This window comes from Leuciscus leuciscus (assembly GCF_965113295.1).
Source record: "Leuciscus leuciscus genome assembly, chromosome: 5".
In the NCBI taxonomy this organism is placed as follows: domain Eukaryota; kingdom Metazoa; phylum Chordata; class Actinopteri; order Cypriniformes; family Leuciscidae; genus Leuciscus; species Leuciscus leuciscus.
The window spans coordinates 8,296,355-8,320,534 of NC_138729.1; the positions used below are offsets into that span (position 1 = coordinate 8,296,355).

Here is a 24,180-nt window from a genome sequence, read left to right on the forward strand (position 1 = left end):
TAATGTGATGGAGGCTTTTCAATCAATATCAAACTGTTCTTCCTTTATCTATACGAAAAAAGAAAAAAAAAGACAATGGGTGGAACTTCAGCTCCTTTTCAAGATTAAAGATGACACATGAAACTTGACACATTTATGTAACCAATTAAAGTAACTTTCCCCAGGTGGAGATGTAAAACATGAACAGGAAAAAAATACATGACAATGCACTAAGTCGTTTAGAGCAACCATATCATATGCGTGTAATAAACATACATAATTAGATCACGACACCCATTCATTTAGCAATTCTTGGCCAGAGTGCGTCATCAAAGAAACGAAGGCAGAAGTTTAATAATTCACAAGTGCTGACTATTGGTAACCAGGGCCGGCGCTGCAGAGCGTCATAAAACAACAAGCATTCTTTGTGTGCAGCTGTGATAAGATCCCTGGGACACTCTGATCTCTCACAGGGACAGGCATTGTTCAGTTCAAAGGACACAACTCCTCTTCAGATGCGGTTTCTTTCAGCATTAACACTCTAAACACAGAGCTTACGGTAAGCTTCAGACTTCAGAGGCGATGGATGGTTTTGCATTTAAATATCAGGTATGTTTGCACTTAAATAAAAATATTTAAAAAACTGACAGTCTTTCAAGGACCAACATGCTTTGTTCCAGTTAAAGTTATAAGACACTAAAAATACCAAATTAAGATTTTAAATGGAGAATCTTTAGCTTTACAAACAAGAAATTTGTTTTTGGCCAGCAGTGCAAGTGTTTATTTGTGGAAAAATTATTTTCTGTAATCTTAAATAGATTGACCAATTGTTTAAAAACAAAAATGTTGAAGTTTGTATTTGGTTTCTTTAATAATCCACGAAAAGGCTTCATGAAACCTTAAGTGCAAGTGGAAATTAACTCAAGAGATAAAAACAAATAAAAAGCTTAATTGCCATTGTTCAGGCCAAGCAAGTTTAGACTTATAACCCCTGACTAGACACCTTATGAAGAAATGCTCAGCTGAAAACTATGCTTTAAAACATTCCCCAAAGGTCAACAACAGAACATTCAAGCTCTCACAAATAAAGGCTTAGTTACACTCAAAGGCAGCTTGTCAAAGCAGAAGTGGAGCACTAAGAGCTGCGTTCTGCAGAGAGAATCTTTTAATCTGAACCTCATGACCCACATGAAGGCCTGAGAACCAAACTCTTAACTGCATGAGGATTTCACACTTAGGGTAATGACATGGATTTCTCTTCATTTTAATGTTCCCTGAGGTTTACTCGTTAAAGTTTTGCACAAAAAAATGTATATGCAGAAAAACTTTTTTTTTGGCCCGTCTGAAATGATCTGTTTTAAAGGGCGGCTCCTTTTAAGGCTCGTCAGTAAATGTCCAACATCATGGATTAGGAAAACATCAACACCCCCATTATTGCACGCGTTTAGAAATGTAAAACTTAAAGCATTATGAAATTGTTTACTTGCAATGTAGTCGTCAGACCCTGTACAGTTGGCTACTTTATCTTGCGTGAACTTCCTCCGCCTCATTTAAACTTAATTTGCAGTCAAATGCTTCAAACAAACAGAATTATACAAAATCCAAACAAGTTAAATACTTTGTTTACGAGGATGACGTTTTAAGCTCGCAGGATGTTTTAATGCTACAAAAGGCCTGTTTTATGCATCAAAAGTAATCATTTAACTGCTAAATGACATGCCCAGAGAAACTATTTGCAAGATATTTGGGATTTTACACGTTCCAATTCTTCACCCATTGTAAAAAAAAAAAAACACATGCATACAACAGATAGATTTTAAACTTCATTTATTGAAAACTGCATTACCACAAAACTTCAAAGCAGAGGGTTTAGTTTCCCACGCAGTATGATCTCATCAGCACCAACTGTTAAAGACAAAGGGCAATTACATTCATAATCAGAGCTAATTCAATATGCCACTGACACTGCTTGAAGTAGATCAGGTGTTGCCCTAAAGACCACAGGCATTTTATTGAGCAAAAAACCCTGCAAAACATCTCATAGGGCACTGCTGTGGGATCACGGCGTTGAGGATCGCCAGTGAGGAGAAGTGGCTGACCCCCTTTGAAAGTGATCCAAAGATGTGAAATGGCTCTCACCTCGCAAGTCCGGCTGGGAAACCCTTCACTCCAAGTCCAAACCTGATAGAGAAGAAACAATTAAACAAACCTGTACAACCTCGCATTTGGAGTTCAAAAGCATTTAAGGAAATGTTCCTAATAAATCTGATATCGACTCATTAGGATGGGTTTTAATTTTTGGTCACGTCCACAGCAAGTCAGGAACCACATATCCTAAAAGCCTTGGTAATATGACCAAATACATCATGTTCATGCAACTGGGAATGTTCAAGACCAAAAGAAAGAAGCCTTACTTTTCATTTTACAGCACTGTGTGTAAGAACGACGCCCTGCCAGCGTTTATTCTTCAATCTCACCATATGGGACCTGTGGGCACAACACAAACAAGACAGGATTATCAAGACACGCTGAGCTATTGAAACAATGTCACAAGGCTTCTAAACAGGGCAGGTCGCAGTATGCCCATATCCTCCCCGGAGTGTGTTGGGATGGGGCACATGGGAGAGCTGACTGCACACCACTGACACTCATTCCACACTGCAATGCATGTTATGAGAAATGTACATTTTTTTTTTTCTTTTTTCTGTCTAGTACAGCGTCTGATATGGTTCCATAAAGGATTGTCTCTAAAACCCTCCTTTCTGTGAACCTACTCTGCTCTGATTGGTCAGACGGCCCAATCTGTTCTGATTACCATATCTGAATTTCAGCTCCAGAGGCTTCCTCAGCACTCGACAGTGATCCGATGATACTCTGACAATTAACAGTAACGATGGTGTCCGTTTTTCCGTATCAATTCCAGCACGGGTCTCCCTTTTGCAGAGCATACAAAGTGGATTCACAGCGCTAAAAAGAATTTGATCAACTCTTCCAGTCTCCACTTCAACTACAGTAGCCTGGTTTTCCATTACTGATTTGCGCAAAACTTTTGGGATATTTTGTAAATGTTGATAATCTATTGCAAAATGACGGTGTTTTCATTAACCGAGGTTACTCGAGAATGTCATTTTTCTTTCTCTGATTTCTGATAACTAGTTTCAGCAGTTCAGAATCTATTCTCTTTAGAAAACTTTTATAACCTAAGACAATAACTTTTGCCGTGCACCTTTATCTTTAAAACTTTGCAGACCTTTTACATTCACAAACAGCTTGTAGCAGCATATTTATCAAATTTAAAAAGCATAATAGGGGCAATTTAAGGTCTCCCTGCATTTTTTTTTTTTAAACTACAAACTCAACGGTCTAAAGATTAACATGACATTCAGACACTTGATGAAATTAAGACTGCCAAAAATACAATTTTGTAATTTTACAGTTGTAGTGTAAAACAAGTTAATATTTGGTTTATTTTAGAGACATTTTCAAAAGGAATCTCTCTTGTTGTGATTGATAGTTTGGCAACAGTGATCATAAAAACATTAATAGAAAATAGTAATAGATATAAAAAGTAGAATTTTTGGTTAAAATGTGCAGCCCTACACAGCAAACCTTGAGTTTTTTTTTAAACAATCAGTTACTCTCCCCCACACACATAACCGCACACAGCCCTACTGCAATCATAAACAAATGGAAGATTTGGATTGAATGTCACAGGTCCTGCTGAGCTCGTCTTCACTAGACCTACTGCTAGAAAACGTGATTGGAAGCCAAGTTAGGAACAATACTACCATACGGAATGCAACAATATGCTGAATACTAACCAGTTCAAGTAAGCAATGCAAACAGTACGCGTTATTGCAAAGTTGGGCAATATAGAAAGTCATTGGGTATTTAATACAGTCTACATGCTATATATACACTACTCTGAACACTGCCAAATGTCAGAGTTAACACCATATAGGAAAAATAACCTTCATAATGAGGTCTTGTCTCGACCACTGCCAGGACCAAACAACAAACACATAAGGTCCATTAAGAGCAGGTGTCGAGGTTCTCTAGCACTGGCATTTGAACATACCAGTCAGACATACAACTGGATGCAGATACCAACAGTGCAGGCTAGTGTTGTTTGCAATAAGCCAATTGAACATTACATACCTCTAACACACCTCCAATCACCAAAGGGCTGGTGCGCCTCCTAGTGGACATCCTTCAGATCACACCTATGGAGCAGAAGTTCACAGATGAGATGTTGCTCTTCACAGTCTGACAAATGAAGGTACATCCTTTAAGCTAATTGAAATGTACTGCAGTGTTTTCCCACAAAGCTAATGATATTAGCAACATGGGGTAAAGCGATACTACAGACTTTATCTCTGAGGTATTTCCAACGACTAAGCTCTACTGAGAGGGGCCAGTCGGGATAGACCTCATTCAAACAACTTTCCAAAATACATTACAAATAAAATGAACAAATACTAGGCCTGCCGCAATTAATCTGATCGTGGTCATTTAGTCTAATTGCAATTAGATAACCCATAAAAGTGCAGTTTAAATTTTAATCAGGTTTTGCCATCCAAATAAGGGAAATATTGAAGCTATATGATATAAATATTTTCACAGCATTAAATTAGATCATATCGGCCCATTTCATTATAAGTTTCATTATTATATTTCATACAATTCCAAGCAAAAATAAGGACTTGCATTGCACTGTAAGTGACAAAAAAAAAAAAAATTGTAAAATTACAATTATTCATACAACAAATTTATAATTGTGACAGGCTTAGCAGATACTTTTACAACAAATGAAAAAATGCTAACATGTAGTGACATTTACCATTTGAATAAGATTCCTCAGGAACAAAAAGCATTTTTTGATAAGGCAACATTGTGTTCTGGAGCCTGAAAAATAAGTGGAAATGTAAGAAAAGTATAGCACATGTACATTAAGCACACTCAAGGAGAGTTTGACTGTTCAGAAAGGCACGTCCTCTTTCATGATTTATAAGAGCAGTTGAACATTAAAGGCAATCATCATTACAAAACTCATTGCTAAATTCATAATTATTCCAATTAAATTCTTACCTACTGACCCGTCTGCTCACAGGAGGGCCGTTAAGGGTCACCCAAAACCTGCAAGTACATGGCAGTTTTTAAATTATTTGTGAACAATAAAACCAGGCAAAAAATTCTTATACTAAACATGTCTCTTCTCAGAAGTAACACTGTTATTTGGTGAGCATAACAGCGGGTTGCAAGAGAAGGGAATTGTAATTTTTGCACTGCACTAGTTCCTAAGCCCACTATGACTAGACTGTGACTAGTACTGTGCACTTACTTTCTAAGCAAAACAACCAAAAACACTTACCATACTGCATATGTAGGGTACAATAGGCTTCAAACCACATGGCGAGAGTTAAGAACCACCTGGAGGGGGAAGGGGAAAAATAGTCTTCATTCACTCCCAAATTACAGCCGTTGCAATGACGACATGTCAGGATATCCCAGGCCTCATTGTCATCATTGCAACGGTTCAACAGTGATGAAAGCAAACCTGGTGTTCTTCTAGCCACGCAGATCGAGGAATTTGTCTATTTGAGAAACTCCACTTGTGATGTTCTGCTAGGCAACTTAAGAGATCTGCTCAAGTTTTACAAACGTGTTCCCCACAAGGACCAAGTCACCCACAATAGATCAGCATTGCGGATGGAATAGAAATACAGCATTTGACTACAAAGGTAATTTTATAAAAGCTAAAATGAACTTTTTAGCTCACTGTATTGATCTATTGAAGATGATTTAGTCTCGGGAATCTACAGGACTATTCAACCACGTGGTGCAGTATAGGATTCGCTAGAACGTAAAAAACAAGTCCCTGCCTTAAACTTATTCAAAGGTAACAAATTAAACATAACACAAAACAACCTTGATCAATGAAACTCTGAAGTAGCAACAAATTACCTAGTTTCAGTCAGACGTCTTCACACACACGCTCTCAAGCGAGTTGAATCAGAGGAGGAAGGAAGGAAACGGAAGAAGAACCTCATTTTTATACTGTCTGCAGTTGCTAACTTTACGACATTTTACGGCTCTGCGTTTCTGTGGCAACGATTAAAACCGACAAACGTATTTAGAAATATACTAGAAATAACTGGACTATGGAGTATTTGTGAAAAATACTGTTTAAATAAAAAAAGTAAAAGAGGTTCAATTTACATGGCATGTAGCTAAAAGTGAATTAGAGAGATTTAATTTAGATATTGATTATTCCTGTGATTTTTGTTTAACAGAAAAAAGGCAATCTTATTTTATTCAAGATGAATCATTTTGGTATCTGTATGTATTATTCTGATGAAAATAATAATCATTATTTAATTTTTAAAAATTACATTTTTAATGTATTATTATAAAATCCACATACACAAGAAATAATACTAACATATGTATCGTATGCGGTTGTATACTTTGTTGCTATAAAAAGCAATCGATCAATCAGGGCTTCAATTTTTCCATTATTTTTTATAATAATGGAACAGATATAGAGCTCTGTGCCACCTAGATATCATCCACACCTAAACATTGATATAGTACCAAAGCAACAACGACATTATTATTATTAATAATAATAGTTTAGTTTTGGAAAAGCGGCAAAAGCACGTCACGTGACCTCACTCACTAATTTTAGCGCCATTATTATATTCACGCGAGTTATTTCGAAGTAACGTTACCCTTGACCATTTAAACTGGGCTTATTTTTATTTATTTTTTTATCATGGGGGCTTGCTTTTCAAGGAAAAATATCCCTGCTGAAGTTTATAGATATTGGTCTGCAATAGCAACTTCTCTTCGCCTCGGCTGGCTAGGGACCAAAAACGTCAGGACGGTTAGTGTAACGTTACTAGGCTAGCTAGTTAAAACGAACTAAACTAATTTGTTCGTTATTGAACAAGAGAGCTTAGTTAGCTAGTATGCTGAATTTAATAATTATGTTGCTATCAAGTCAGGGTTAGAATCACTAGATGAATGGTGACATAGCCGTTTGTAAAATAAAAGCTTGATTGCGTTATTAAATAACTGGTCACAATTCTCAGATTGCGTTCTTCTACCTAGGAGATGAAAATGTGCCAGCTTGCTCTTTCCCCTAATCTGTTGAACTCTTCAGCTGTAGAAGAGGATTACCTCGGCCTGGAGGAACATCTAAGAGAGGTAACAACGTTACTGTGGAAATATCAACAGTTGTAACTAATGTCTGTAACTTATATATTTGCTCTTTTCTTGGTAAGTTTCTCTCATATTTCACTTTATTGTTAGTTCCGTTTTAAACCAGATCAGATGTTCCCAAATGAAGCTGTGATAATCTGCACAGTTAGGTCTGGTACTATTCAGTATTATCACTACAAATAAGACCAAATATACATCTTCTTATTTATACTTATTTGTATTAGCAGTATAGAGGGAGATTGCAGAGTGTCTTCAAGGTGAGAAATGAACAAGTATTAACAAGTTTAGGTCTAATCTGCATAATAAGAATGTGAGTCTTAAAATGTGTAATACTATTTGAATAAAGCTGAAGATGTCAATTTTCCCAGGCTGGACATCACTTTTGGCCACTTTATACACTTCCCGGCCAAAAAACTGTATGGATTTAAATAGGCAAATAGTCTGATCTGATCATTATTGCAGTGATTATGGTGTTTCTAGCATGTTATATGTTTGGCAACAGTTCTTCTAACCCTTATTGATGGAGTGTGTGTAGCTTTTCATTTCTTAAACAACCATGTAGGAAGACGCATCATAGCCATATTCCAGGATGACAATGTCAAGATTCATCAGGCTCAAATTGTGAAAGAATGGTTTGGAGGGAGCATGAAGAATCATTTTCACACATGAATTGGCACCTCTGAGTCCAGACCTTAAATTCATTGAAAGTCTTTGGGACGTGCTGGACTCTTGCATTGTCAATTCAAGATATTCACCAAAAACTGATGCACATCTTCATGGAAACAAATGTTGTGATGCAAGAGTCAAGCACTTTCCAAACAGCGACCAGCCGGGTAGGTTATATACAGTATATCAAGATAGGCATATAAAGTCACTCTATTGCAAGTTATGCAAATGACAATTTAGTTTTTCAATAAAAGAAAAGAAAAGAAGAAAGTGTTTGTTTTATTTCTCATCCGTTTTTAGATAACTGGCATCAATCTCAGACAGGTTCGTTAAATATTTTGCCAGAGCTACTTAGGTAAATGGAAAACCAACTTAAAGAGGCTGTTCCACACTCTCAAGCAAGTCACAGTTATCACTGTCAAACAAATGAATTGTGCTAAGAGGGCAGTTATCCCTATAAAAAGCCACTGTCGAGCAGCAAACAGGTATTTAAAGCTGCTGGCGTCTCTCTGGAGTCTCGAGAACCTCTTCATGCAGGCTCTAACCAAAGCTCACACAGAGAAACGTTTACACCTACCCTAAATGTGTATTGTTGCCCTTATGGTTATAGGGTGCTGATGTCTCATGTGGTGATGAGCGAGGCCGGACACCTTTACACGTGGCAGCAGGAGAGGGCTATGAAGGCACTGTTCGCTTCTTGCTGCAGCAGGGAGCAGACGTGAATGCCATTGACCGTGATGGAGTAAATCCACTTCAAGATGCCATACACGCCAAGTACTCGTCACATTTGTGTGCTTCTTACTGGATATCCATTTCAACCCAGGGTCAAAAATGATCTTTTCCATTAAGGAGCAATATTTGCCCCCTCGAAATGATTTCCAGGGGTATTTTTTTACCTCTGCACAGGCAATTTTTATAATTACTTTATTAAATGCATCTGTATTATGTCAGACACTTGAGTTTAGCCAATTACTGCAATCACGAGTCAGAATACTATAACAATAAGATTTTATCAACATCAACTGAAGCCGATCTTCACACCACAAAGTTGAAGCAGAAGCTGCACTTGATATGGCATGTTTATTTACACAGACTGTTTAATGCTGCTCATGTATTTACACTGCAATTGCCTAAATAAAACAGTCTATATAAATTATACCATTTATCAGGAACTCATTACATGGTTGGGCTTCAATTTTATGCTAAAATCATTATTGTTTATTATTGCTCTTGATATTGTAATGATTACATTACAATGTTTGTGGAAATGGCACATCATATTCTAGCTACACAGACAAAACTGTTTATGATTGGTTTATTGCTTTTTATGCTTTAGAAAATCAAGGCTTCATATTGGTTATTTTAGTAGCTTGAAAAACAAAACATTTATTCAAACTGGGTCTGGGAGTAAATTAAATACAGAAAGCGAGCAAAAAACACTGAAGCAGTCCATGAATCTAGTCTAGCATGCGTTTAAGCACTCTCTCAAAAACTCTCATTACAATTAGTGAAGCTGTCTACACTACAAAATGAATCTCTTACTTGCATAGCATCTGCACTTGGTTGTTTAAGATGAGAGAATACAGGAGAGTGCAGATTTCAGCTGTGACTAATCTAAACTCTGATTGGCCATTGCATTCATAAGCTCTACAGAAACCTGTTTTTTTAATGTATAATGCAGCAAAAAAACTGATGCAACGTGTGCGGATCTAAATGTTATGCTGCAATTAACACTTTTTATTCATCATCAAATTTCACTTTAATCCTCACAGACCCCATTCATTTCCATACCCTGTTGCATACGCACATTTACTGACTCACCTTTTAAATCAACAGGAGTCTGGTGGTGGTGAAGCTGTTAGTTTCTGCAGGGGCATTTTTGGAAAAATCCTCAGAGGAACTTGGTGCTGAGATGTGCTGGTGAGTGGGATTTAGGTTTTTATACAAAGGTACATTTTACAAAAGAGGGCACTTGATAAAAGGTATCAGTCTGACGTGCCGAATATTTTATATCTTAACTATATAGCAATAATTGTAGTCTTATATGGATTTGGATTGTGCTTGAATGTGGATTGTGCTTTTCAGTCTCGCATCCCTTGGAGACACAGAACAGATGGAGGCGTTGAAGGAGGCTGGAGTCAGTTTGAATGTTTCTGATGTTCATGGTCGAACTCCCTTACATGTGGTGAGGGTTTCTCAGAAATGTTAAGTAAATGTTCCTATGAAGAGCATTTAAGCTCGGCTCATCTTCCTTCATTTGCTTTAATAGGCGGTGTGCACAGATCAACCTGAAATGGTGCAGTTCTGTATCAGCAATGGATCCGATCTTGAGGTATGGACACAAAGGATTTAGAAGCAATTGTTTATCTGGCAAGAGTTTGGACACACCTTATTCTTGTCATTATTGCTATGTAAGTAGGGATGCATGACATATCAGCCACCATATCGGTATCGGCCGATATATGTTAATTTTTAATGTTATCGGCCCAAAAGAAAATTTGGCAGATATGTTAAAGTCGGTAAATAATGGATTATTTCCTTCCGTTGAGACATTTCAGATGCGCACTGTTCGCCATGATGGTTTTTAATTGCTTGAAATCACTTCAAAAAGGAAAATACGGTTAAGTGCAGCGCAAGTCTGTCATATAGGCTACATTAAATTATAATGAGAACATTATAATTGTGTGCTTGGGACATTTTAATGTTGAGACTTTTGTTTTTGAAATCAGGCTCTCAAAAATTATATAAAAAGTTGGATTTAGATGATGGGTTATCGGCTTTCATATATAAAGAATTATCGGTATAGGTATCGCCCAAAATTTTCAAAACAATCTTATATTTTACAGACTGTAAAGTTGCCATCCTGTGGCTTATCATCTCTGCACACTGTTTTCAAGGTTAAGTTCATGAGAAAGCCAGATGTGTCTAAACTTTTCACTCTTGGTATTGTAAGGATATAAATGCATCACTACGGGTGTGTTCAGTTCATTCGGTTTGTTTGGTCTGGACCCCCCTCCAAAAAAAATAATTTAGTCCTGGTCCGCTTAGCGTTCACATTAGCATTTTAACACTAAACCTAAAGATACTGAACCCAAAGTAATAGGAATATGTTCACAACCTGATTGGTCGACTTTTATTACATATATTTCTTGATGGAACTTACAGAACATCCAAAACAATGCTGTGTTCTGGGATAAAAGTTCGTTTTAATCGAACCAAACATGCCAAGTGAGAACACACCCTCTATCTCGTCGTATTTGAATGATTAAAAATGACACTTCAATCTTCTCTGAAATAACAGCAAAGGGACAGGTTGAACAACAGGCCTGTAGATGATGCGCAGAGACTAGGCTTACAACACTTGGTGAAGCAGTTGAGTGATCAGGCCCATCCACTCAACCAGGCCACAGAGGAACAGCAGCTGTCTGAACTCGTCTAAGGGTTCAAAGGTTAAAGTTCATTGTCATTGGTTCTTCCAGATCATTAATTCCAATTTTTAAAAGCATTGTTTCGTAAGGATGGAAAAAAAGGTAATGTGATCTTTTGTTTTAGACGTTTTTAGAACAACTAAAATAGGTTAATGAAACAATAAAACATTCCTAACGTTAGTTTTGTCTTAATCATTTGTATTCAATATTCAGTGTTTTAAAACAGAGTTCCAAGAGCACTGTTTATTTCCAGTTTGATATTAATCTCCAAGACAAAAACTCATTTTCAGGTGTTTATTTGATATGGGTTTCCAGTAAATAGCAAATATTATTCACCATAGTAAAAAACACACTCTAGATATAATACTTTGAAGTTGGACAAAAAATGAAAGTAAAATACAGATTCTGGTGTCTGACGGCACTTGATAATGACATTATACTGAAACTCTTGATGCTTTCAGTGGTTCATGATATTTTCGCTATATGTTGTTGACTAACCCACAACGGGTTAAAAAGATCTTATAAATATGGTTTAAATAAACATATTTAAGTTGTACAGTAAGGGAGAAAGAGCCAATCGGTTTGTTTTTTTAGTTGGAATGTTTAGCACTACCAGATGCCAGAATCTGAAGTTACACGGGCATCCTCCACCTCTGCCTTCACGGCACGATCACACAGTGGAAGGATACCCATAGTGTGTCTTTAAGAGGCATATTCCAAGAGACACAATGTTTTAACAGTGTAACACAGACAAGAATATAACTTATGCCATATGCATCATATTGTTTCCATATTAAAAGCTAATATCAATCTAGGAATCTTTGTAAAGTGAGCGGTGCAAAAACACACGGTTAGAAAAAAAAAGGCACGATAATTCGGCCATTCGGTGCAAGATTAAGGTGAACCAGGAGGAGAAATATATTGACTTCATCAGAGAACCACTATAATATGCAAACAATTGCCTGAGAGTTAAAAATGATCAAAACAAGACAAGATTTATTTTTTGTAACATGCAGTCACATGTCCAGTCAATGGAGCAACCTGACGGGCAATGCGATAGCGTTCAAAAGTACAAAAACGGTCTGAAAAGGAAGGCTGACATTCTTGTAGCATCCAAGAGCAGGAACTGTCATTTTACAGAGAAGAACAGCAGTATCAAACATTAAGCAAAGTTATTTTAATGACAGCCCAAGAACATTGCATGCATTTTTATGCCATAGAGTTTGTGTACAAAAGCAAAAAGATTACAAAAATGTCACAGGAGTGGCTTGCACAATGAACGTCGTCAGAGAGCGAGAAGGTTGCTCAGTTGGTGAACACACACACCGTAGGGCTGTATACAGGAGTTTCAACTAATGGCCGACATCTGAAGTCTACGGAAGCTTGTTTCTGCCACTGAATACAAAATAAAAAAGGTAATTGTGACTTAATTTCACAATTCAGACTTTTTTTTCCAGAATTGTAATTGCGTGAAAAAAAGTCAGAATTACCTTTTAAAATGTTTTATTCTGTGGCGGAAACAAACTTCTATAGAAGACTGATCTCCAATGTAGAGTTTCCCTTAAACTGAAAAAATAATAAAAATGATAATAATTCTACTGGTAATTAAAAAAAACAAAAAACATTTAGTCAAACATACAGTAATATAATATCTACAAAACCCACCAACGGCATGCTAAATATGCAATAATACATTAAAATAATACACTGGTTATAATTTAATGCCACAAAATAACAACTTCATGAAATACACAAAATTGAAAGAAACGTGGTAAATGACTTTAACACGGCATTTAAAAAAATATATTGAATCATTTTTAAAATGTTCAAAGGAAGAATAAGATAAACATGCTATTAATAAATCTCCAAACAATAGTAACTTGTAAAAGTTTGTCAAGTCCATTTTTTGATTTACAGACTTTAGAATAAAAGATGTTATGTATGGATTGGGCTTGGGCACAGTGTTTCATCTGAAAATCAATAATTAATGGTCAAGCAAGAGTTGTGTAAACCTCCGGATGAAAGTTGTCCATAATCCATGGTCTTCAATTCTAGGATAGTGCCTTTGTGTTTCCTCTGTGTAAACAGTGTTTGGGCTCTGTCTGAAACTCTGCTGTGTGATTTCTTAATGTCCATTTGCAGTGAGGGCACAGAGTAGACTAACTAGGAGGTTATTCAATTTGATTAAAAAAAGAAGAAAATATTCTAGCATTTTGTAATAGACGGGGAAAGTAAAAACTTTTTTAAATTGTATGAATTTTTAACCTCCACTGACAAATATAATCTCCTCAATCATCAGTGTACAGTTTCTGCCTTGGCCTCAGACAGGCTTTAGACTGTATTCTAAGATGTAAACAATATGCAGTTCTGCCTTGTTTTGAAAATTTTATTTTCAGAGCCCATTTGCTGCCACGATGCATACGCGTAATAATACATATACTGAGAGTTAACATCTGTAAACAGCATTCTTGAATACACATAAAACCTCAGAGATAGCCAAGAAAATGGAGAAAGAGAGCAGTAGAGTGTGGTTAAGTATTTGAAGACAGGAACTGATCTCTTGTTGGCTGTGGGAACAAGCTCTCTCCATTTTCAATGAGGTTGTACAAACACAGGTTGATTAAAGACCCTTATATAAGTCCAAAAGCCACATCAAGCCACACAATCAGACTGCAAGCTCAACACCAGGACAAGTACAAGAGATAGAGCAGGTGTGTTAGTTGGGATCAGATACGGGCACCCATCTCTAAATCAGTGGACTGCTGGAGTGTTGATCTATCCATCACAGGCTGCTGGGCTTCACATCGACATCATGTGGGAACGGGACGGGGCGGGGCGGGGCGGGGCAGGGCTTCTGCAACCACTTGAAAGGGAGCCTTTCAGTCATTGTACCCTGAACCAGGGAGTTCATTGGTTAAAGTGTGCCAGCGCTCGATTTTCTTGTCCTTGTTTTTCAGACAGTCAAACCAGTGTTTTAGCCTCTCGCCGTTGGCATTTATACCTAAAGAGACTCCACCTGGAGAAAAGGTGGAAGAGTTCATTAAGACCAAAAACAACCAAAGGCCAGAAGTTCCCCGTGGGACTCAGGCCTCAACTATAAGGATAACCTACTGGAGAAAGTTTCAAGCCAGTTGACAAACTTAGCACTACGGCCGAATTCCAATCGAAAGTGAGCCTCCCTATGCCCTACTCACTCATGAAGTGGGGACTGTGGATGAAGCAGCGCACTTGTGTGTCTAATGTAGCCGTTTGGAACACACTTTGTGAAGGAAGCAATTTAAGACAACATTTCCTCATTACCTTAACCTGAAATATTATCATGACAACATAGCATGGTGTCAATAAGCCCATTAACTGTTCTAACAACATGAATTTTATATTTTGGTTAAAGGGGTAGTATAATACCATTTTCACAAGATGTAAAATAAGTCTTTGTTGTCTCCAGAGTGTGTATGTGAAGTTTTAGCTCAAAATACCCCACAGATATTTTTAAATAGCATGTTAAAATTGTCACTTTTTGAGGGTGAGCAAAAATGCACCATTTTTGTGTCTGTCCCTTTAAATGCAAATGAGCTGCTGCTCCCAGCACAGGGGGCGGAGCTTCAACAGCTTGTGTCCTTTTACCTCAAACAGACATGCACGGAAAATTTCAACAACTTTTAGCCTTTTATGTTCAAACCGGAGTCAGACAATGATGGAGAGACTCGAGAAGTGAAGACATGTAGAAAGCAACAGGACGTTTCTGAATGGTTAGTTGAAGAATTTATGTAGCTGATGTGTTGTTATCTTCTAGTCTTTGATTAGCATATTCTGTCATGATAATCTATAAATCGTGTTCAGTGGGCGGGGTTTATGTAAATGTTAGGGTTTGGTGATGTCACTAACCAGGGAGGAAGCTCGTGTAGTCTCTACCAGCCGTTTGTTGTAGTCCTTAAAAAGCAATTTCTTTAAAAGCAAATATCTTCCTTTGCTTTGAATTTTGAGCATTGCAACTTTGCAGATGTTGTTTATGCTCAAACAGCAACATTACACACTAACTAAAGTTAGGAAAGTGAAATCATAATCAACCACCCCTTTAATGTAAACAATATGCAGTTCTGTCTTGTCTTGTTTTGGGGCCTAATGGTTAGAGAATCAGACTGGTAACCCGAAGGTTGCAGGTTCGATTCTCAATACCCACAGGTGTCCTTCAGCAAGGCTCTTCACCCTCACTCGCTCCCCGGGCGCCGCAGTGAACGACTGCCCACTGCTCCTGGTGTGTGTGTTCAATACTAATGTGTGTGCACTAACTTCCATGGGTTAAATGCAGAGGACAAATTCCAAGTATAGGGTACCATATTGGCCTTCACCTGTCACACTTTACTCTTACATAACTGTTGCAAATAAATACAGTTTTTAAAATATGCTTTATATGTGTGTGTGTTTGCATATGTTCCCTCTCTGCTCTCAACTTAGCCGTCTCTTGTTTGGACCCTGCAGGCAGTTGTATTTACGTAACACATCTACTGTTAAACACCTTTCTTACCTATCAAACTTATTTAAACTTACTTTTGATGTATGACAAAAATATGTGTAATTGAATTATCCTGTATATTTGTTAACTCGAACTCTGCCGCCATAAAATGAATCGCAAAGACTCGCCACCCTGGTTCACATGACCATGAGCGATAAAGAGACTTCTTTGAAGTTACCGTCGCATGTTCGCTTCGCTAACGGACTTCTAAAGGGCCCTTCGTGAAGGGATTCGGTCGATCACTTTCATTCGGAACGCCCCTACAAATGGCGTCCCCTTCCTGAAGTGCCCTTCAAGGGTGCAACAACACTGCTGGAATTCACCTATTTGATCATGCACACATCTGCTTGCTAATTCAGCTTGTCAACTTGTCAGGTAGATAAAATGAACTATAGCTGGCTGACACAGATGAAGCTTTGTTGAAATGGCAAGAATGGCTTGTGATCAGTACGAATGGGTTGAAAATCACAAACTAATCAGTAACGTTTTTCCTTGTAAGTCAACATTTATCAGCGGTAATGTTTAGCAAAAGAATTTATTAGCATCTTGAACTTTTTTGCATAATTATAGAAACTATGTGCTTTTCAGCTATCAAGAAAAAAGTATATTTTATGAAGAAATCATTTGTGTCTATTTTTTAAAACATTTTTTTATAAAACGTAAATGTAAAATTTAATTTACAATAAGACATTTTAAATTAGAAATATAAATTTAAGTTAATATATATAAAAAAATACATTTATAAATTGGGGCAGAGCAAGTAGAAACTTCTGGCCTGACCAGACAAGCTGCTGAGCCCTGGGAGTCTGGGACTATATAACCTTTGGCAGTAACATACAATTCACCACAAACCGTGAAAACAAAACAAATACAGCATAAAATTAACATCATAATAAAATTAAAAATTAATATAAGTTTAACAAGACTTGTACAGTAAATAGGTCCTACCAATGAAATCGTTGGATTTGCCGATGTCATAGTCCCAAACGGTCACCTCCAGGGTCTTTTTACTGAGGTCAGCGTACTTGATCTCATAGAAAAACTCCTGTCATAGAAGAATGGATTCAGCAATTATAAACACAACTGTGCATTAGACAATCAGGCATTGGTCAGGTTAATCTTACTTCATTGAATTCGGGGTTGAGGGTCTTCTTTTTGACAGTTGTCTTGTGCTTTGATTTTTTGTTCTCATCTGGCTTGAGATACCTGAAATACATTGGGGATATTGAAAGAAAGATGCATTTAGTGTGATCATGTCTTTCACTTTGGGTTAAGTTGGCTTTCTACTAATTTGGCACAGGCTTACAACAAGCCAATATGACCACCAGAGGGCATTGCACCTCTTGTATATAAAATTTGGAGAGCTGAATGAAAAAGCCATGAAAGGATACACAAGGTTCATTCAGGATATTTCCACCATTTGCTCTTGGAGCTTTCTTAAATAAATGAAAGATTCACTTTCATTTCGAGGTCATTAAATGTCTCTCTCTGGCTCTATCCCTGCGAGTCTTCTTAATGAGGGTCCCTTGCTCTTTACCAAAGACCACCAGATAAGCAGACAGCCAATAGACTGATTAAAGAAGACCCAGGCCGTGAACTCGGCTGCCTAATAATCCCAGCCTGGGTCTTATATTGTAAAAGCAATAATAGAAATCCCCTCTTATTTATTTTATCATCTAGGGATCTGTTAAATAAGAGTAAAAAACTGAAATAAATCTTGTTCAAGATATTACAGAGATATCCGTAGACATTTAAGGTAAAAGTGAAACTTGTGAAAGGCTCGCTTCCCTCTTATTGTAACAGTTTTCCTGGAGCTTTTGCTCCTGTTATGCTGTCTCCATAGTCAACAATTTCAGCTTTTCTTCAGAATAAATGAATCCGCAGTTCTCTTTCTCTATATAAAAACGAACACTTCTACTTTCCAATAAAAAGTAACTCGTTTCCTTCCCAAAAAGGTGAACGTCGTCAACTGCTATCAATCCGGAAAAACTGCTTTGTGCATAGACGGTAAAAAACAGGAACGACACAATGATTCGAAAATAGCAGACGGAGACGAAATAATGACACAAATACACAAGATTTGCACGAGCAGAAACAACAAATGAATCATTTCGTATTCAAAGCTTTTGTAGAGACAGAATCAAGCTGTTGAAATTGACCAATGGTTGCACATGTAAGAAACAAAAACATAGTGCCGACTGCTATAATCCCTCAATAAATGGTTTGATTCAGGAAGTGAGGGAGTTGAGAGCTCAAATCCCTTCAGTGTGCGGAAGCAGAGATCATTGCTTCATTTAAACCAACACATTCTAGTCCTCAAAATACAAAGAGATTTGCATTTCTCCAAATCAAAGACAGAATTCTAAGCTTGTGACTGCACTGGTATCAGCCGTTGACATAAATGCTTGTGTTTGGCATGGATGAATAGACGTGCTAAAGGTTTACTTACAAACATACCTGTGCACATACATATAGATTGTCAGTAATCATTTAGCAAACACTTTTATCCACAGCGCCTTAATGCTAAATAGATTTTTGGCGTTGAGTGCCTTGTTCAAAAGCTCACTCATGAGGGATTCAAACCTACAACCTTTTGGTTACACATCAGTACCTTAAAGTCAACATTATCAAAATTCACCCTATTTTTAAAATGTATTTTATTGTTCTTATTTTGCATGATTCATCTGTGCACAGGTTTGATGTCATACAATTTTTTTAACCTCCCAATTTTTTTAAGGGGTCCTATTATGTTTTTTTTTTTTTTTTTTTCATTTTCAACTTTCTTTAGTGTGTAATGTTGCTGTTTGAGCATGAAAACTGTCTGCAAAGTTACAAAGCACAAAGTCACTCCAAAAGCAGTTATTCTCTATATCAGTAAACACTGTTTCTGAACTCCCTGAAACACATCAGTTGTAGTCTTGAGTTTTCTTCCGGGAAAGAAACCAGGCTCCTGGTGACGTATGCTGGACTTCTCCAAGATCTCAGTCCGCTTAAACGCTTCAGCCTCTGCATGCTCACATTAATCTGCCTTTGTTTCTGAGTGCACTGCCACATCTCAAAATCAACCAACAACCGATGGATAGAACCAACTTTTATCACGACTTTAAACTGTGACAGACCTTTACAAAAGGTTAGGAAGATAGATGGGTCATATTTTTAAACTCGTAATAATCATCAGGGTCCTGTGGTATATCTAGGTAAGGAAAATCTCTTGCACATTATTTGTACGTTTTATAAAAACGTTAATGTATTCTGACTTCAATGCATGAAAACGTTGTGTCTAATTGTTATACCACAGATTTGAGTCGACTAGCATCACTAAATCCAGCAACAGGATTTCCTTTGATATCTGTAATTTACATACTCTTATATGCAGGGATCTTCTGTTCCACAAAACATACGTTTTCACTAAATCGATGTGGATTCCGATTATTTTAGTACCCCTGCACATGAACAGTTGTGTTGTGCTTTTGGTGCAGAAAAAATTTGTTTTACAAGTGAAATTTCCGCATACAGAACAGTGAAAAGACAGATGATAGAGGGAGGTATGAATTACGTTTTAACATAGGGGTCAGAGAAGCCATTGGCATCCATGGCAGCGAGATGGGCACAGCGGATGATGCCAACCACTAAGCCAGACTTCTGAGAGCTGTACTTCAGAGAGATCATGATGCGCCCTCGCTCCTCCAGAGACTTGTCATCTGTCTTGTCAATCTGTGTCAACACACAAATAGAAAACAGTCAGTCCAGCTTCTAAGAACTATAGAAAAGACGGATGTAGACTACATAACACAAATAAATATATTTTAAGTATTAACTTAAACATGAAACCTAGCATTCATTTGTTGCAATTCTATGAATCTGATTACTTTAAAGGGTTAGTTCACCCAAAAATGAAAATTCTGTCAGTAATTACTCTCCCTCATGTTGTTCCAACCCCGTAAGACCTTCGTTCATCTTCAGAACACAAATTAAGATATTTTTGATTAAATCTGAGAGCTGTCTCACTCCTCCATAGGCTTCTAAGACATTATAACTCGCTGGCCCAGAAAATGCAATAAAGACATCGTTAATATAGTCCAAGTGACTACAGTGGCTCAATCTTAAGTTTATAAAGCGACGAGAATACTTTTTGTGCGCAAAAACCCCCCAAAATAACGACTTTATTCCATTATTTATTTCCTTCTCTCTGAGCCTTGAGTTTTTTCACGTAGTGTTTTAGTGCAGCGCTTCTGTGTTGCACGTCACCACGTAGGCTCACTATTGGCCGACGCTGGTCATGTGTGTCATGAGTGTGATGTACAACACAGAAGCGCTGCGCTATTACACTACGTGAAAAAACTTGAGGCTCAGACAGAAGGAAATAAATAGTGGAATAAAGTCGTTATTTTTGTTTTTTTTTGCACACAAAAAGTATTCTCGTCACTTTATAAACTTAAGATTGAGCCACTGTACTCACTTGGACTATATTAACAATGTCTTTAATGCATTTTCTGGGCCAGCAAGTTATAATGTCTTCGAAGCCTATAGAGGAGTGAGACAGCTCTCAGATTTATCAAAAATATCTTAATTTGTGTTCCAAAGATGAACGAAGGTCTTACGGGGTTGGAGCAACATGAGGGTGAGTAATTACTGACAGAATTTTCATTTTTGGGTGAACTAACCCTTTAAGCCGGGCTCAGACTACAAGTCTACTCAGAGTTTCAGCCCAATTTGATCGGTTCTGATGTTCAGCACAGATTATCTAGTAATGTGAGGCGTTTACAGATCAAATCTTGAACCCCCTGATCTGCTCACGGACACATCTGGACCGTCCTGACAATATCAAACATGTTTGATATTTAGGATTGACGGAAGTGACCGTGAAACAAGCAGCTGTACGGATCCGCTGGATAACGGAGATGGAGGAACGGCTGGTCGAATTTTGGGATCAACAGGACTGCCTTTATAATGTCTCCTCATATAATGTCTTCAGCAAGTTGCTGCAACACCGTATATATGTTGTATACATCCACCTGCCTGTGAGATCACGTGAGGAGCTACATCTGGCAGTATAATCTTAAGAATATCTTGTAGTGTGTGATACGACACGATTTTCAAATCTTGTAGTGTGTGCAGGTTTGACATTTGAAAGAAGAAAGTCTGTGAAGATTCTCCTTTCGATGCAACCGGTTAAGATTTAAAAACTCCTGTAGTCTGAGCCCGGCTTTAATTATCAACTCATAAATAGACAGAACATTCTATTAAAACACAAGTGTTGTGTCCCAGTAGATAATTTATTCATTCGCTCAATTAGTTTCATGCACAACTCTCTTCTTTCCAATTTTTTCTTGTCTAGACATTTTATGACAAAGCAGAATCAGGGCCGGGATTATTGCAACTGTTGAATGTGACGTAAATCTACTCTCTCTCTCTCAGAACTTTCTGGACCCACCAAAGCCATCAAGCATGAAGTTAATTAGCTGTGGAGGAGGCGTCTCTGCTCTTCCCCCACACACTGCTGTCTCATTTCCGTCCCCACTGGAGATCACAGACTCTCACACACACATACTCTCATACACATTACAGAGTCTCTTCACACAACAAACATGGTTCGTACTGTTTTCCAGCTGGTGGAGTCACTCTCAGGTCTATAAGAGCAGAACCCAACACAGTCTTTGTGTCTAAGGGTGTATTCACACCCGTCTTGTTTGGTTCGATTGAATCGAACTCAAGTTCGTTTCCCCCCTTGGAGCAGATCTTTTGGGTACAAAAGAATACAACAATCCTACTCGGGTGCGGCCCAAGCAACCTTACCGAGACCCAGCTGAAGAGGTGGTCTCTGTCCGGTTGCAAATTAACTCTGGCATGGTTCGAATTTCTGTCCAATGAATGGATGACCTTAGCACACATGTGGTTTTGTTTACAAATTTTGGTTCACTTGCAAAAAGGGCAGTGTGAAAGCGAACCACAAAAAAAAAAAAAAAAAATAAAAATCAACATTGTATTTGGTCCGGACCAAAGCAAGTGAACTAGTGGACTTTCCTAACTTTTGCCACCTCTACCTGTACTGCAGGATGTGTGCTGATCTTACAGGTCAACTTTTTAAAAACTTGGAAATTCTCACATTTTCAGGGTTTCCAAAGACAGCCAATCGCCGAATGGTAAAGTCATCGCATCACTGCAGCAACCATCAGAAGCTCTGGTTGTAATGGAAACGTTCAAGTGTTCTAAGACGCTTCCTGGCCTCGCATTTATGACCACACATGTGTAACCCCTCCAGTCCTACTTGCCCCGCTCCGAGTGGGACTTGCACCGGCGTCTCCGGCATGGGAGGCAGCTAAAGACCGCAGTCTCTAGCATCAGTCGCAAGTGCGCCTCTTGAGATCAGGGGAGTGAGATTTACCTGCACTACATTTACTACCATTACACATGCATATCGGCAGGTCTAGTCTGAAAAATAAGTGTTTTTTAACACTACTTGCAGATTTGAAATATGTTATTGCAGGATTTCCCCATTTAAGTAAATAGGACGTGGTCTTGGATGCCCGAAACAGCTGCCCAGAGGCATTGCAAATGTGGCCACCGAGTGAACTGACTTTCCTCGAAAGGGACTTTGCTGTCAGTCTGTGGATTTTCTGCAGGTTACATCTTTACACTAGTAAGTGGCGACAAGTGACTGTCTTTATGAGCGAGCCATTGAGTGTGTTTACATGCACATTCTCTTAAACTGATTATGCTTAGAAAGCTGACATGTGGGTCACAAACGCGCTCCTTTAAGGTGAAGAACAAACCAATAGACAGCGAGATTTTTGCTCATTACCTCGATTTCGCCATGTAAACACTTTAACCTGCGTTCTTTCAGCTTATTGAAGTCCTTCTTCTCCTGCTAGAACAGATAAAGCAGTGGAGATCCTAGCAGAGCTGTGTGATAAGTGAAATGTAACAGGAAAGCATGGTTTCTGCAGATTTAAGCACATTCAACCAGAGCAAGTGTTTAGCTGTAGGGGAGGAGGAAATATATCTTTCTTGACCTGAGAAAGGATAAAATGTGTTCTCATCTCGTGCAGCCGAAGGAGCAGTGGTACAGTCATAGAAACTGCAAACATTAGAGGAGAATGAGTCTGTACAAGTTTCCCACTGCCATTTTGGAATACTCTGGAGTTTTTAATGATTTATTTAACATCACAACTCATAAAATAAATAGAATACTATGAGTGAAATACACGGATGCTTACGTTTTGATGTCACCAATGGTAAATAACCAGATAAAAAAATAAAAAAAAGTCTTGTAAACATGTTTTTCTTGCATTGAGAGTTTATGGGTTTGCATGTAAACTGGTAAAAGAGCCAATTGAAATAGATTTTTGGTAGTTACCAGCATGTTGGTGTACATGTAAACGTGTTTACTGATTCATTCAACCGATTAATTAAAAAACAGATTAATTCAGGAACAAAACACCACTACATTGTTTTGCTTGGACACGTGTATTAGTCAATTCTGCTTTGACTTTGTTTGGAACTATTTTCATAAGTAACTGGCAATAGTGTCTAAAATATGAACTGTTAGTTAAACTGTTATATAAAAGCAACATCACATTGTGGACTCATGCCTACGGCCAAATTCAGAACAACAGCATTCTTGCTCATCTGATATTGCTCAAGTAGAGGATATATGTATGATAAGTGGAGGAAAATGTAAATCCAGCTGGTTGTTATCATAAACAAATAATAAACCACAGCAGGGTGGTTGATGTAGGTTTTATGGCATCTCAAAGGGCTCCATGGGTTGACAGGATGAGAGACATGAAAGAAGCCATTATTGGGGAATAACAGACCTTGGAATGTTGAGATTGACCAATCAGAATCAAGCATTTCAGAGAGCTGTGTAATAAATAGCAATAAAAGCAAATAATTCTATCAATTCAACTTTGATTCAGCTCAGCTACTGAAAATGTCTAGGTTTATACAACCTTTGCCTTTCAAGTAAAAGGTACTCTGATAAAAGATACTAGATGAGATCATCCCACACCCAATACCTGCTCATCCTGTCAACCCATGGAGCCCTTTGAGATGCCTTAAAACCCACATCCACCACCCTCAAATGAAAAAGAAATGTCTACAAGGAAGTGTATCGAACTGCTTTCCTCAACGTTTTCGTTCCGTCTCCTGCCAGAACATATAAAGCAGTGTTTTGTGCTGATCCTAGCAGAGCTGTGCGCCTTAAGGCACGGCGAGGACGAAAGACTTCCTACTGAGCAGGGTTTAGTTTGTGACTGGAGTGCATTTCAGATATAAGGTATGACCCGGGTATACGAACAGACATGTGACTAATGGGTCTGTGTCCATCATACACGGTTGTCAGTGAAACAAAAATTTATTCCCTCGAGG

At 38.0% G+C, this 24,180-nt stretch overlaps 2 protein-coding genes and 1 long non-coding RNA gene across 5 annotated transcripts in view; 1 reads left to right on the plus strand and 2 right to left on the minus strand.

The window, feature by feature from the left end:
- Window positions 1–1,789: 1,789 nt before the first annotated feature.
- LOC309499486 lies at window positions 1,790–6,069 on the minus strand. Its single transcript, XR_014206262.1, has 8 exons — window positions 5,944–6,069; window positions 5,351–5,409; window positions 5,068–5,115; window positions 4,820–4,884; window positions 4,138–4,202; window positions 2,394–2,466; window positions 2,119–2,160; window positions 1,790–1,884 (listed from the first exon to the last, which is right to left on the minus strand). It is a non-coding gene; the product is annotated as an uncharacterized lncRNA (long non-coding RNA).
- A 639-nt stretch (window positions 6,070–6,708) lies between these two features.
- On the plus strand, window positions 6,709–12,863 carry LOC309499482 (L-asparaginase). The gene is made up of 7 exons (XM_082170740.1): window positions 6,709–6,865; window positions 7,093–7,188; window positions 8,480–8,643; window positions 9,706–9,789; window positions 9,955–10,054; window positions 10,139–10,201; window positions 11,171–12,863. Exons 1-7 carry the CDS (start codon window positions 6,755–6,757, stop codon window positions 11,306–11,308), a joined length of 756 nt encoding a protein of 251 aa, XP_082026866.1. The 5' UTR covers window positions 6,709–6,754; the 3' UTR covers window positions 11,309–12,863.
- doc2b (double C2-like domains, beta) overlaps window positions 12,272–24,180 on the minus strand; it is a 241,731-nt gene continuing 229,822 nt past the window's right edge. For all 3 annotated transcript variants that reach the window (XM_082170723.1, XM_082170722.1, XM_082170724.1), the window contains 4 exons: window positions 19,367–19,524; window positions 16,935–17,016; window positions 16,759–16,855; window positions 12,272–14,313 (listed from right to left, as the gene is read on the minus strand). In XM_082170723.1, coding sequence (XP_082026849.1) covers window positions 14,177–14,313; window positions 16,759–16,855; window positions 16,935–17,016; window positions 19,367–19,524 — 474 coding nt within the window. In that variant the 3' untranslated portion in view covers window positions 12,272–14,176. The remainder of the gene's footprint in view (window positions 14,314–16,758; window positions 16,856–16,934; window positions 17,017–19,366; window positions 19,525–24,180) is intronic.